General features: G+C 46.4%; 1 protein-coding gene across 2 annotated transcripts in view; it reads right to left on the reverse strand.

The window, feature by feature from the left end:
- The window catches only part of LOC136831339 (vesicle-associated membrane protein 4-like), an 80,720-nt gene that overhangs the window by 45,529 nt on the left and 21,649 nt on the right, over positions 1 to 13,542 (reverse strand). Inside the window, exons 1-2 of one of the 2 annotated variants that reach the window (XM_067091633.1) lie at positions 7,818 to 8,035; positions 4,099 to 4,151 (exon numbers count right to left, since the gene is read on the reverse strand). In XM_067091633.1, coding sequence (XP_066947734.1) covers positions 4,099 to 4,151; positions 7,818 to 7,877 — 113 coding nt within the window. In that variant the 5' untranslated portion in view covers positions 7,878 to 8,035. Of the gene's footprint in view, positions 1 to 4,098; positions 4,152 to 7,817; positions 8,036 to 13,542 lie in introns of those variants that run through there. The other variant, XM_067091634.1, reaches the window with a different exon arrangement.

Consider the following 13,542-nt stretch of genomic DNA (forward strand, 5'->3'; position numbering starts at 1 on the left):
GTGTACTGCACAGCTGTGCATTTTATTGAATTTTAAGTTTTGTAAGATGATTCTGAAATGATATTACAGCACAGTAAAGTGTTTAAGGATAAGTTTGGAGCAGATCTAAAACATGTTAATAGTTGTAGAATGATGTGAAACTATTGTTATACTGTATACTGTACTTAACATATTTACGCACAAATGAAAAAGTAGGTTTGCTTACATCATGGTGATCTTCGTACGTAATTTTGGTGTTAGTATTTTCATGAATTAACACATTTATGATGAAAAAACTATTTACTGTACTGATTACAGCACCATACTGTAATATTAATGTAAACACAGCAAAATACAGCAATCAATACATACTGTACAGTGTATTTTTTTCTTTTGAAAAATGTTCATCTCAAGGCCAACAAATGCAGAGCAGAGCCTGCGCGTGCGCAGAGTTCACGGAATAGAGCATCTTCGTTTCACTGTATAATGTATAGTATTGTAGTAGTACAGTACTTTTATCTTAATCTTAGACTTTGAAATACTGTCTTACTGTTGCAGTGTTTCAATGATCTGTATTCAAGTGTTTGAAATGACATTACTAGTGTTTCAATGAGACTAGTGTTTCAATATCCACGAAGTAGTAAATTTCCTGCTATATACATTTGGATATGCGTAACACAGCCAAGTCCGCAATGTTGTGAAATATCCGCAATATAGTCTGAGAAGCGGTCCACAGAAAAACCCGCGACTGTCTGATCCCGTGCTTGCTGATCCACGACTAAGTGGGGACCCACTGTATCGGAAAAATTTTTGCCATTTTTTTTTGCAATTAAAAAAAATTTTTCATACAGCATATGAAAGTAAAATAAATTGCTCTTCTTTTAATATATAATTCAGTACTATTCTGTTAAGTACGATACAAAAAAGGGCAATAAAACAAATGTAAAATATACATATACGAGTTGTAAGTTATCTGTAAGCAACACCTGTTTGTTACTACAGTATTTTTGATAATGTAGTCACTTGTTTCGTCCTCAGCTACCTTCGATACTGTGAAGAACCACAGATCGAGCAGGAGACTGCCTGGAAGGCCGCCATGGCGGTGGTTTCCAGGGTTGCGGCTTCTTGCTGAGAGAGGGAGATGCTCTCTGCAGTAAGCTGCTGCATGTAAGACCCAGATCCAGACGTGCCAGGTCCGGGTCAACCTGTTTAGCCAGCAAAGCCCTCCCCAATGGAGTGTAGAAGCGATTCTGACGAGGCGTGTGGGGGGGCTTATCCAGTGGCTCGATCTAAGCGAACTGTCTTGCCCAGACACAAGACTATTCACCTGGTCGAAGACCCCTTTGGCAAGCGTGGACCACGGCAGCCCCACCGAAGCCTTGGTTTCCTTCTTGGGTCCCCAAAAGGATTCGAGGCACGACGGACGATCCACAGTTGAGGCCGTGGTCCCTTCCCCGAGGTCATTGTAATGACGAATCAGCGCAGTAACTTTTGCAAACGTCCTCTGTATCTCGGGGGTGTTCGCATCCTGGGGAAGGGAACCCTCAAGTCCTTCCAGAGTGCGGTCCTCCCGATCTACTCTCCCTGCAGGAGGGAGAACCTCGGCAGACCCCCGTGATCCTTCTTGCACCACGCGGGCGTAAGACCTGGTCGAGCCGAGGACCAAGCCAGGTTCATACACCCACGAGGTAGAACTCTGGGGAGAAAACTCGCCAGAATTCTTCCTGTCTGACTCGCGCCCCTTGGAAGGAGCCCAAGAGGTAGAGGGGACAGGCAAGGAGGCTCGGGTGCTTCCACTGGCCTTGCTGGCAGAACCAAAGGGGGCAGCGGGCCAGGAGCAGTCACCAACCTGCGGTGGTGACGGCAGCCTGGGTCGAGGAGAGTGCTTTCGCCTAGGCGAAGCAGTTTGCGCGAGCCGAGTGCCTGCCTCCCCCGAGCCAGGCTGGCTGCGCAGACGTGGCTGGGGACTGGGAGGAGTCGAGCGCGGCTGGCTGGCGCAAGCCCACATTGTCCTCTAGATGCGCCCCAGTCTTCTTCGAGGCCGTAGCCTCTCGGGAAGACTGAGCAGGGGACCTCTTCTCTGCTTCTCCTGGCGTTCGGACCCGAGGGACCGAAGCACTTTCCTAGGAACCTGGCTTAGCACTCGCAGAAGTACCAGCAGGAAGAGTCGGGGCACCTGCATGCCCGGACTCTTTCTCTCGCCCCACGCCCAGGTCTGTAAGGCGGGAAGTTTCTCCCGCATCAGCCTCGGGTACCCGGGTCTCCTTGGAAACCCGGGTACTCGGAGCAACTCGTGCATGAGTGTCCGACGTGGACCCGCTGGCCTTAGATGCAGGTTTCTTAGGCACAGCGGAGAGGGGTGCGAACCGTGGTCTGCACGCCCTTGGCTCCCAATGCGACTGACCAGGGGTGCCAGAGCAGCGGTTCCCTGATCCATGGATCGGGAAGAGCCAGCGAGAGATCCCACTGCCTTCCCTGTGGAAGGAGGCAGTCCGTTAGAAGTCTCAGACTTAGGGGGAGAGGCAGATTTCTTCTTCTTTGGCCGCGAAGCCTCGGAAGAAGAAGAAGAGGCAGCAGACAAAGACGATGATGGTGATGAAGAAGAAAACGAAGACGACGACACCTTTCTAGATCTCTTCTTAGACTTCTTCTTCGCCATCTTCCTCAGGATCGCGGTTAAGTCCCCAAACCATGCAGGCGCAGCCGATGAAGCAGGAGCAACCGGGGGGCCACAGCAGTAGGCGCAACCTGGGCAGCGTATGCAGTGCTCAGGCCAGCAGTTACCGGGATGGGAGCATCCGCACAGCAGCCAGGAACATATGGAGGCGGGGCCGGGAAGGCAGGCATGGGTGGTGCGCGAGCAGCCAGGCCGGGCCGAGCCAGGGTTGAAGGTATGGGGAGAGAGTCATACGATGTGCCGGGCTGGGAGACAGGGAAGCGAGGAGCTGGAATCATTGTCATCATCGAGCCAGGGTCAGCAACAGGGGCAGGAACAGTTACATATGGCATTGTACACGTCACCATGTAGGAAGGTCCCGGTTGTGAGAGTGGGGCCAGGAACCCAGGAGGCGGCGGTACTGAATGGTGTATGGCAGGGGCAGCTGAAACCTGGGTATCCAGATGAGAATCCACTGACACGGGTAGCTTAGCAAATCCTGACAAGGTAACTGAGGTGGTGGTGATTGTGGTTGCCGCGTGTGTTGTCACTGGAATGCCAGACAGATGCGATACCAGACCCTCCAGTGACGGAACGCCAGGTAGACCCAGGTGTAGCCAGGCCGAGGATAGGTCTGACGCCTGGCTATCCAACCCAAAACCTGAGGGAAAAGTCGGGTTATGCTGGCAAGTCTCTGCTCGTTCCGGAGGAAAAACTCCCCCCCAGAACAAGAAGAGACCCCTGAGAGGATGTCCCAGTCAACCGCGCCCCCATGCCTGATGAAATGAATGAGGAAGGGGAGGGGGAGTCCTCACCCGAGGGAGAGGGAGCAAGCAGGGAAGTTCGCAGGAGGGAGAAAGCAGACCCAACACATTAGCCACCACAGGAGTCATCGGGGCCGTGTTGCCCTCAGGCGATTCCTTGGCTAGCTTACAACGGTAGCGTCTCCTCCCCTCCCAACCTCTTCCATTGCCGGGAGACCAAGAACAACACTCACTACAAAGGGCGTGCGTGCAATGAACACACGCCCCTGCAAGGTGGGCAGAGAGCATGTGGGTCTGTGTTGACGCTGGATCTAAAGGTGTTACATTTCTTGCCTCCTACCCCAGGACACACATGCTGGGGATAGGAGGGCTTAGAAGGTTTATCCACATTCATGGTAGAAAAACAAGGAAATTTCCCACCAAAAAGGAGAAAAAAGGCAGTCAGGCAGAGAGCGAAGAAACAACGTCCGCATTCCAAGACGGCTGAAAGCAAATTGGAATGTTTACATCTGGACAGGCAGTACTCCTGCCTCCTGGACAGTAGTTAACTGCCTAACCACCTTGTTTGAAGTTCAACGGCCATTTCCAGCCTACGCCTGAAACTAATCCCTAATGTAAAGGACCAAGGGTTTGTATATTGTGTCGGAACAAAAATAAAATAAAATGGTCAGTATATTCTATGGCAACACAAGTACTTACTTAAGGAAGAAGTCCTCTTCATCCTCCCCTTCATCATTGTTTATGAGTCTTTCCTGTAAAAGATGAAATGAAATGTTAAAGATGAAATGAAATACAGTTATCCTATCATACATACCACTTGGGGAAACCCTCCCCAACAAATACTGTAGTGGCCATCAACCATCTTTAGGCATCACCTTTACACTGTTCATTTAAATTTTTATAATTATACTCCACACAAGTTCTACCTCTTTTGGCACAGTATTTTCACTGACATTTATCTAATGCAGTAACTGTAATTCAGTGCTTTAAATATCACTCAAAAAAGTCTTTTTGGACAGTTTTATAATTTCACATCTGGCGTTATCTGCCACTCAGTTGTAATATTGAGTGGGTCTTACCTGCAGTTTCAACCTGATACTGCTTACTGTTGTCATAATAATACTTGTAGAGGTCATCGCTGTTCTTGTTTTTAATTTCTCCAACTGCCATCACTATAGTTTTTTATCTCCTTCACTGTTACAAGTTGAAGTTAGTCTTATTAACATCAATAAATACGACTTTTGTAAATATTTTGCTTTGTATTAATTAAATTTTTGAATGACTAAATGAACTAGTTCTTAATATAAAATATACTGAACTACAGATTTCACATTTCTCATTTCTTTCATTGCTACTTAGGCCTATCATTTTTGAAGTTAACTGAATATATAACGCCTATTTTTGTATTTCTTATTATCTAAGTTTCTAAAGAATTAAAATTAGCTAGAAGATTAACATTAATTTAGTTAATGCTAAATGCCAGCTAAGACTACCATGCTTCAGTGGAGAATGTCTCCTCCTTTCATAAAGATGACTGTATAGAAATCATCAGCCACTGGATTATATTATAACGCAAACCCTAGCCTCTAGCTAATATGAACTGTTTCTTGGCAGGAGTTTTCTTGGTCTAATTACGGATGGTTTGAGCAGCAATGAAGGGAGAGTGTATCTAATCGGTAGTCAGGAGAGTTAGGTTCAGTGATCATGATTCAGTAGTGCAACAATAGTTTGTCCTCCAGTTTTTACAATAATCATGTTTCCTCGTTCTCTCTGTTCATTTTGATAGTATTGTTTTATTTTACGCTAAGCTGCAGCAATATCTACGATAGAAACATTAGTCTTATGCATGCTAATGATTGTGACAAGACAGTTTAAACTTTTCCTGCCCGAATTGGAGTCATATGATAACAGACGTTATGAGATTTTTGTTTTTGTTTTTCGATAATGGTTGAATTCTTTCTTTATATATATATATGGCTGTGCATGTGTTATTCAATATTATTTTATTATCAATGCTTTCATCTGATTCTAAAACATAGTTTCTTCTTTGATCTTTTGCCCAATCATCTGAAGTAAAATTTTTCAAAAATGTTTCGTCATTTTTCGTAAACTATTTTCACTCACCATTCTGTTTATATTTTAATCGTATGACTCTAACTCAAAATCGAATAAGAAAAAATGTAAATATCAAAGAAAAAATTACTGTTAGGTGAACGAAAACTTCTGGAACACGTTGCAAAACATGACTGTGCGTATATTTTTCAGTCTGTGTATGCGTGCATGTGTATATGTAGACATCTGCATCATGTTAAGGAAACTATTCCTTTCTCTGTTTCTCACTCTCTAATGTCAAATTCTTTATGATAAAATTCTTCATTAAGAAAAGTTTTAGAGAGAGAGAGAGAGAGAGAGAGAGAGAGAGAGAGAGAGAGAGAGAGAGAGAGAGAGAGAGAGAGAGAGAGAGAGAGAGAGAGAGACCTATATTAAGTGCATAGTTCTCTTAATTTAACTGGAAAGGAGACATGCACACACTCATTGAAAAAAATATATGCATGAAACACAACATATTGTTTCAAGTATAATTTCTACTGCATTAAATAGCTGTAAGCAAAAAACACTTACCAGAGAGAGAGAGAGAGAGAGAGAGAGAGAGAGAGAGAGAGAGAGAGAGATGGGGGGCAAAGTAAGAGCGTAGCTTACCTTATCATGGTGCACATATACACTTACATACACAAGGTAAAGGGTCAGATTACACACTGACTTTGCAAAACAAAAACACGTCATGAGTGTCGGGACTTATGCCTGATAAGAATCTGAAACATTTTTAGATGTAACAACCAAATAAATTTGAAGAATTGGATGTAGTTTTGAGGGCTGTGAGTCTGAAGCCCAACATCTCCCCTTTGTAATATCCCCCAGAGAAAACACCTGAGTGATTAACTGAGCTGCACCCCTTTGACACTCCTGTTTCTGTTCTCTCTCTGCTGGCAGATTTCTTTTGTGTTCCAGAATCGCACAATGAGGGAGATTGCAGAAGGGCAAACCATTTGGAGAAGATTTTACAACCTAGGAGAGGTCAGTCAGTAGCAGGAGAATCACACTCTAGGCAAGGCCTACCTTCCCAAGAAATCCTTCCAAGGGCTTGGGTGGGGCAGATGCCCTCTCACCTGTGATGGTTCACCAAGCACCCACTGATTTAGCCTGCCCAACTCCACTAAAGGAAGGAAGAGCCCCACTCATGCTTTTACTAGAACATACACAAACTACATCAGGTAAGTCTGGAAATTGAGGTGAATCCGCCCTTTGTCTTTATCTTTTCTCTCAACATGTTTTTCACCTTTCATTATTCCTTCCTTTGCTAAACTACCTGCGCAGTGTAAAATCTTTGTCAAGTGTTTTCTTGAACTCAGTTCATTAGAGAAGTAATTATTCCCCTTGGCAGTAATAGAAGTAAATTAAGTACCTCCTTGAATCTTACTCTTTATCTATGTCCATACGATTGGCATACCGGGGTAAATTTATACTCGTCAGGCATCTCTGCCTTTCACGAGTTGATGTCCAGTGCTATTTGGTTAGGCTAATGCGACTTCGTCCTGACCCAAGTATGCATGATGTCAACACCCACAACCCAAAAACCTGTTTCCCACTGTGGTCCCCCATAATTGTAATAGATTTTAGGAGAGGTTATAGTACTTAGAGGAAGTCGCATAACAACAAGTAACCACAGCTCAAATTCTGTGGGTTTCTTCATATTTTTATGCATGATACTGCAGAGTTCTGTTGGTCTTTTGCCGTTTTTCGCTGTTAATCATTAAAAGACTCGTGCGGTCTTCTTTACATTTACCTGGACTACCATTCAAAAGATTGAAGTTTTAGCTAATTGAAAAAATGAGCTGTATGGTACTGCCTATAGAACTAAGACTACCGTGTGAAGTCTCAGTAAAAATAGTGCCAAAGGCAATTTTGAATCAAATGGGTTAGCCTATTAGCCTAGGCTACAAAGCAACCTGGGAGGAGGAGGATGATGGAGGCCAACATTACAAAAGCTTTTCCAGACCTGTAGCTTAAAGCTATGACACCAATGGTGTGTCAAGTCAATTATAAGGTAAGGTTATCCCAGTGTCATTCGATATCAAAATATGTTACCTATATACAAACCTGCACAGATTACGAAACCTACGCCTATTTTACTCAAACTCCACCGTCCAACAGTTCACATTAGCCTAGGCCTAAGCAAGGGAATGAGTTTTGATTTTGCTAGGCTACCATGACATGAAACTAAAACACACCGTTCTGACCAAAATTTATCTAAATTAGTGGTTTTCCAATATTAGCTACCAAATAGGCAGTCAAACAACCACTGGTCAAAATACAAAACATGAGTTTGCTCCTTTTCGGCCCTGCCATATGTTACTTACAACTTCGTCTTTATCTGCACTGTCGACGTCTTCCGCCGTCAAATTCCTTTTCGGTGGCATTTTGATTCTATGATGCTTTATGGACGTCTTAGTAAAGCTGGAGAGGAAGTTAGCAACTTATAAACACTGTAAGCATCAGCACTAAAATTTTCGGGACCACATCTGTCACGCACTGCCAGCCATCTTTGTTTACATCGGTGAATGTGTAAAATGTAAATAAAAGCAAAAGACTCTCGTACACTAGTAGAGGATCTTTTTACTTTAAAGGTTTCGAAAAGCTTGTAAAAGTATTACCGTTAAATTATAAAATTTTGTCATAATACAGGCAAATATATGAAGCAAAATTTTATTTATTGGAAAATCTGTAAATAAGCTTTAAGATGTCATTTTTAATTATATGTTTTTAGAAGTTATCGTACTAACTGAAATGCTTTCTTTAAAATCGTTCCACTTCTAACAGAGCCCTAATACTCATCGAAATCTATTTGCTCATTACAAGTTGTAAAATACATAAAAATAGATAGAAGCAACGGCATTGAGCTGTTGACGTTATAAAATGAAAACGTTATTGAATACACTGCGGCTTTCTAATGGGTGACTTGCGGTTATCGAAGGATGATTATTTTTAGATTATGATGACTAAAGCAGTTGGTGGCCTTTAACCAACTCCTTAGAAGTCTAAATCAAGAATGCATCGTTTGTTATTATCATACAGTAATATTTACGATTATGGAAGTTTATAGTGAGCATTATTTTAAGAACAAATTGTGGTTCTGAAAAAGTAACGTAGTTATATATACATGTCACCCAGGTTTGCGTAATCTATTATTGTAAAATGCGTGCAGGCTCTGTATACTGTATTACGTATAGCACAATGTTACCATTCATGAATGCAGCAATGCTTCTGTATAATTACGTGTAATGTTTTACAAATTAGAAAAAAGAGCCTTCACGATTCCATATTTGTCGTTCTTGAGGTTTCTTTGCAAGGTAAAAGAAATGTATTTACCGGAATTAAAACTGCTTCCTTTTTTCACACTGATGCCATCAAGCTATTTTCATAATTTACATCTACATTATTTGTTATGTATGGGAGCCACGTAAAAAGCGTGATCACCTTTCAGTGACTAAAGTAAATTGCACCTGTTCATCCGTTATTACCAAACACGTTCATAGTTGCTTTCATTTATGATGTAAATCACTTTATGATATGAATTAGATTTTTTTTTATCCAATACACTCATAAAAACAAGGTTTTCTCTCGCCTCGACTAAGGTCCAAGGATGAAAAGTTTGAGAGAGAGAGAGAGAGAGAGAGAGAGAGAGAGAGAGAGAGAGAGAGAGAGAGAGAGCAGCATCAGCAGGAAAAGTTTAGTAATCAGTAATACGCTAAATCCACAGCCACTTAGTATAGACTTACGTATGTTGGGAAAAATATCTTTAACTGATGTAAGTTACCAAATCTCAGTATTGCATAGTGAGGCGGGCGCAGATACCCTAAATGAAAAATCATATCATTTATGTCATCGCACTCAGCCACAAAACAGCACGTCAGCATTAATTCCTTGCAACGGCAAATTCGTAAGAAAATAGCCTTGTGATTTGCCTCTTCCTCTCCTTATGGACATCATATTGTAATTATTTCTTGTCACACAATATGCGAATGAAGTTTTCGTTGAGGGTACTGGCAACTGGCTCTAAACCTGGCGAGATTAAATATATGTATAAAGTATTTACACCTCAGCTGATGTTCCCCGTAAGATAACAACTTCTGGCTGATCGTATTCATAGAAGCAGTTGTCAAGGATTGTAATGACGCCGCTCTAAGCAAAACAAAGATGTTTCTGTTGAATGTCAGAACTGTATTCTCCATTTTATCTGCGTGAGATTGTAAAGTCCCCTCTCAACGCGTTCTCTGTAATGAACATCCCGTTTTCTGCGGTGCCTCCACATTCGACCTGGGGTCGACCGAACACATATAAATTACCATTATTGTGAATTGTATATTTTATTGTCTGTTCAAGTGACCATGCATTATGTAGCCCACATGTAACGGAGTATTTTTGTAACACATGTTTTCTGTGTGTACCTGTCCTGTTTTTTGTAGAGAAATAGTTTGACCTCAGGTCACCTGTAAATCTTTGTACCCGCGGTCTCTGCAAAGTACGCAGACGTCTGCACGCTGCTTTATGGGCGGATCGCTTCATCAATAAACTAGCAGTACTTGTCTTCCTGCTCATTATTTCGCACTTCTCTCACAGTGGTGACCTGTGGAGTGGTTCCTGGAAGCCATTAACGAACCCAAACGGCGACTAAGTCTTGGCCCGACGAACCAGCCCACGCCCCTAATGGACTAACTAGGGCACTCTAACAAAGAGTGCGGGCGTTACCAACCCTCGTTGACAGGTCACCGGCGTCATTAGCGAACCCACACGGCACACTCCCAAGCATGTATTGATGCGAGTGTTCACTAACACTCCAAGTGAGAGCGCGGAATGAGCATGGACGCAGACATTCCCAAGCACATACAAATTACCACAAACTTCTTGGAGGCAGATGCCTTCCTCACACAATCCCCTCCTGCGCACTCCTCCACGCCGGTACCTGCACCCCGCGCGACGGCCCCCCTGACGAACCAACCAAAGGCGGCCCTCAGCATAAGGCGGCCACCATTCACCAATTAAAATGCAGCATCCTGGTTCTACAGGGTCGAGGGGCAAATCAGGGTAGCAGGCCCAACTGATGAGGTGTTGAACGTGGACATTGCCATTAATGCTCTCCCAGAGGAGATATACAAGAAGATCGCCCCATGGTTAATGACGACGTCGAGCCCCGCCACCTTCCAGGAGTTAAAAGCCACTCTCATCGAGACCTGCTCCCTGCCGGTCTCCAAGAGAGCTGCCCGCGCCCTCGACCTCGCCCTCAACCCCCGGCAGGACGGAAACCTCTTGGAAACATGGCATGCCCTCCTCCCCGAGACTGACAGCAGTGGCAGGCACAAAGAAATCAGCATGTTGAGGGAGATCTTCCTGCAGCAGCTACTGCTGGAGGTCCGCAGCAGATCACAGAGGCATACACCCTGCCAGTCAAGGACCTGATCAGGGTGGCACAGCAGCTGACGGACTCCACGAAGGCGGCAAAGCAGGTGTCCATGCCTGCACACCCCATCAACTGCCTCCAGCCGGAGGACCCCACCACAGAGGCCATCAACGTCATTGACCAGAAAAGGCCATCCCACCAGCAGAAGAAGGAGGGGCCAGGGCTTTGCTATTACCACCAGAGGTTCGGGAGAGCTGCCCGGAGATGCGAAGCCCCCTGCCTTTTCTTCCCTTCAAAAAAAGGGGGAGGCAACAGCCACCCACACAGGCCGCCATGGCAGCAGCAACTGAAACACCCAGGGGCCCTGCACCAGTAGGTTTTTACATCCGCGACACTGTCTCTGGCAGGATGATGCTGATTGACACTGGAGCCATGCAGTCAGTGTTCTGGCCTTCTAGAGAGGACCGCAGACGTCTGCCGGACCAGACTGCCTCCCTGATGGCCGCCAACGGGTCCCCCATCCTCTCCTAGGGCACCAAGCTCCTGTCGATCTCCATCCTTGGCCGGAGGTACAAGTGGAAATTCAACATCGCAGACGTTAGGACCCCGCTCCCGGGGGTGGACTTCCTCACCACTTCGGACTGGTAGTCGACGTCGGCCGCAAACGCCTGCTGGACACCGAGTCCTGCCAGTCCCTGCCCTTGTCGCCAGGCCCCAAGGAGCCCGCCATCTGTTCCATCACGCCCCACCAGTATGGTTCCCTTCTGAAGGAATTCCCGGAAGTCTTCAAACCCGAGCTTCGCCAGGTGCCCAGGGCCCCTGCCAAACACGGGATAAACCATCACATCAAAATAAAGGGGCCCCCGATGCATGTGACGTTCCAACGGCTTCCCCCACAGCTCCTTCAGGAGGCCAAGAAGGCCTTCGCTGAGATGGAAAGGATGGGCATATGCAGAATGGCTCCCAGCCCATGGGCCTCCCCACTTCACATGGTGCAGAAAGCGGACGGTACCTGGAGGCCCTGTGGCGACTACAGGCGGCTCAACCTTGCTACAGAACCCGACCACTACCCCCTGCCAAACATGCAGGACCTAATGGTCTCCTTCCACTGGACCAAAATATTCTCAAAGTTAGATCTTTTAAAATCATATTTTCAGGTACCAGTAGCACCAGAAGACATCCCCAAAACTGCCATCGTCACGTCTCTCGGGTCCTACATCTCCGACTTCTCCACCTTCGGCCTGAGGAACGCAGGCACGACCTTCCAAAGGTTGATGGACAGCATCCTGGGGGACCAGGACTTCTGTGTCTGCTACGTTGATGATATCCTAATTTTTAAAGAAGGAACACCTGCAGCATATCCGGAAGGTCCTGCAGCGCCTGCAGGAGATTGGCCTCGTCATCAGTTCGATAAGTGCACCTTCAGCGTCGAGAAGGTGGAATTCCTGGGCCATGAGATATCCCCTGGGGGCATCCGCCCAATGTCATCGAAGGTCGAGAAGTTCCCCGCCAATACCTCCATCAGGGCTGTACAAGAATTCCTCAGAATGGTCAACTACTACAGGAGATTCATCTTGGGGATCACACACACCATGGCTCCCCTGACAGAGGTCCTCAAGGGTCGTCCAAAGACCTTGGTGTGGGGCCCTGACCAGCAGAAGGCCTTCCTCCTGATGAAGGCCGCTCTTGCCAAGGCAACATCTTTGGCCCACCAGGACCCCAACGCTCCCCTCCAGCTGACAACGGACACCAGCAATGTCGCCTGAGGAGCTATCCTGGAACAAGTCATCAGCGGGACCCCTCAGCCCATCACCTTCTTCAGCAGGAGGCTCAGCCCCACCGAGTCCTGCTACAGCACCTTCGACCTAGAACTCTTCGCAGTATACCAGGTGGTACTTCACTTCAAGTTCCTCCTGGAGGGGACACCCTTCACAATTTGGACTGACCACCAGTTGCTGATCCATGCCTTCATGAAGCTGGGGGATGCATGGTCCTCTAGGCAGCAACAGCACCTCACGGCTGTCGCGGAGTTCACCTGCACCATCAAATACCTCCCCGGCAGGAAGAACCCAGTAGCTGACGCCCTCTCGAGGATCGAGATCGACGCAGTGTAGCTCGGGATCGACTATGAAGACCTCGCCTGCGAACAGGCCGCTGACTCAGAGACCCCAGCCCACCACACAGCCGTCACGTTGCTGAAGTGGGAGGATGTGCCCCTTGGCTCAGGAGGGTCAACACTGCTCACCTCCAGATGTTGGCTGATCTTCGATGTCATCCACGGCCTATCCCACCCCTCCGGAAAGACGACGGCCAAGCTACTGACGGATAAGTTTATCTGGCACGGCATATGGAAGGACGCGACAGCCTGGGCAAGGCAATGTATGCAGTGTCAGGCCAGCAAAGTAGGGCGGCACACCGAATCTGAGGTGGGTGAGTTTCCCAAGCCAAAGAGACACTTCGGACACATCCACGTCAACGTGGTGGGTCCTCTTCCCCCATCAGGAGGAGCAAGATACCTTCTAACAGTCGTCGACCGCTCCACCAGGTGGCTCGAAGCTACGCTCAAGGAGGAAGCCACCTCCAGTGCGTGCACAGAAGCCCTCCTCTCCAGCTGGATCAGCCAGTTCAGTGTCCTGGACCACATAACGACAGACAGAGGTCCCGCTTTCCTGTCCGAGAGGTGGACT

This window comes from Macrobrachium rosenbergii, chromosome 48 (genome assembly GCF_040412425.1).
Source record: "Macrobrachium rosenbergii isolate ZJJX-2024 chromosome 48, ASM4041242v1, whole genome shotgun sequence".
In the NCBI taxonomy this organism is placed as follows: Eukaryota; Metazoa; Arthropoda; class Malacostraca; order Decapoda; family Palaemonidae; genus Macrobrachium; species Macrobrachium rosenbergii.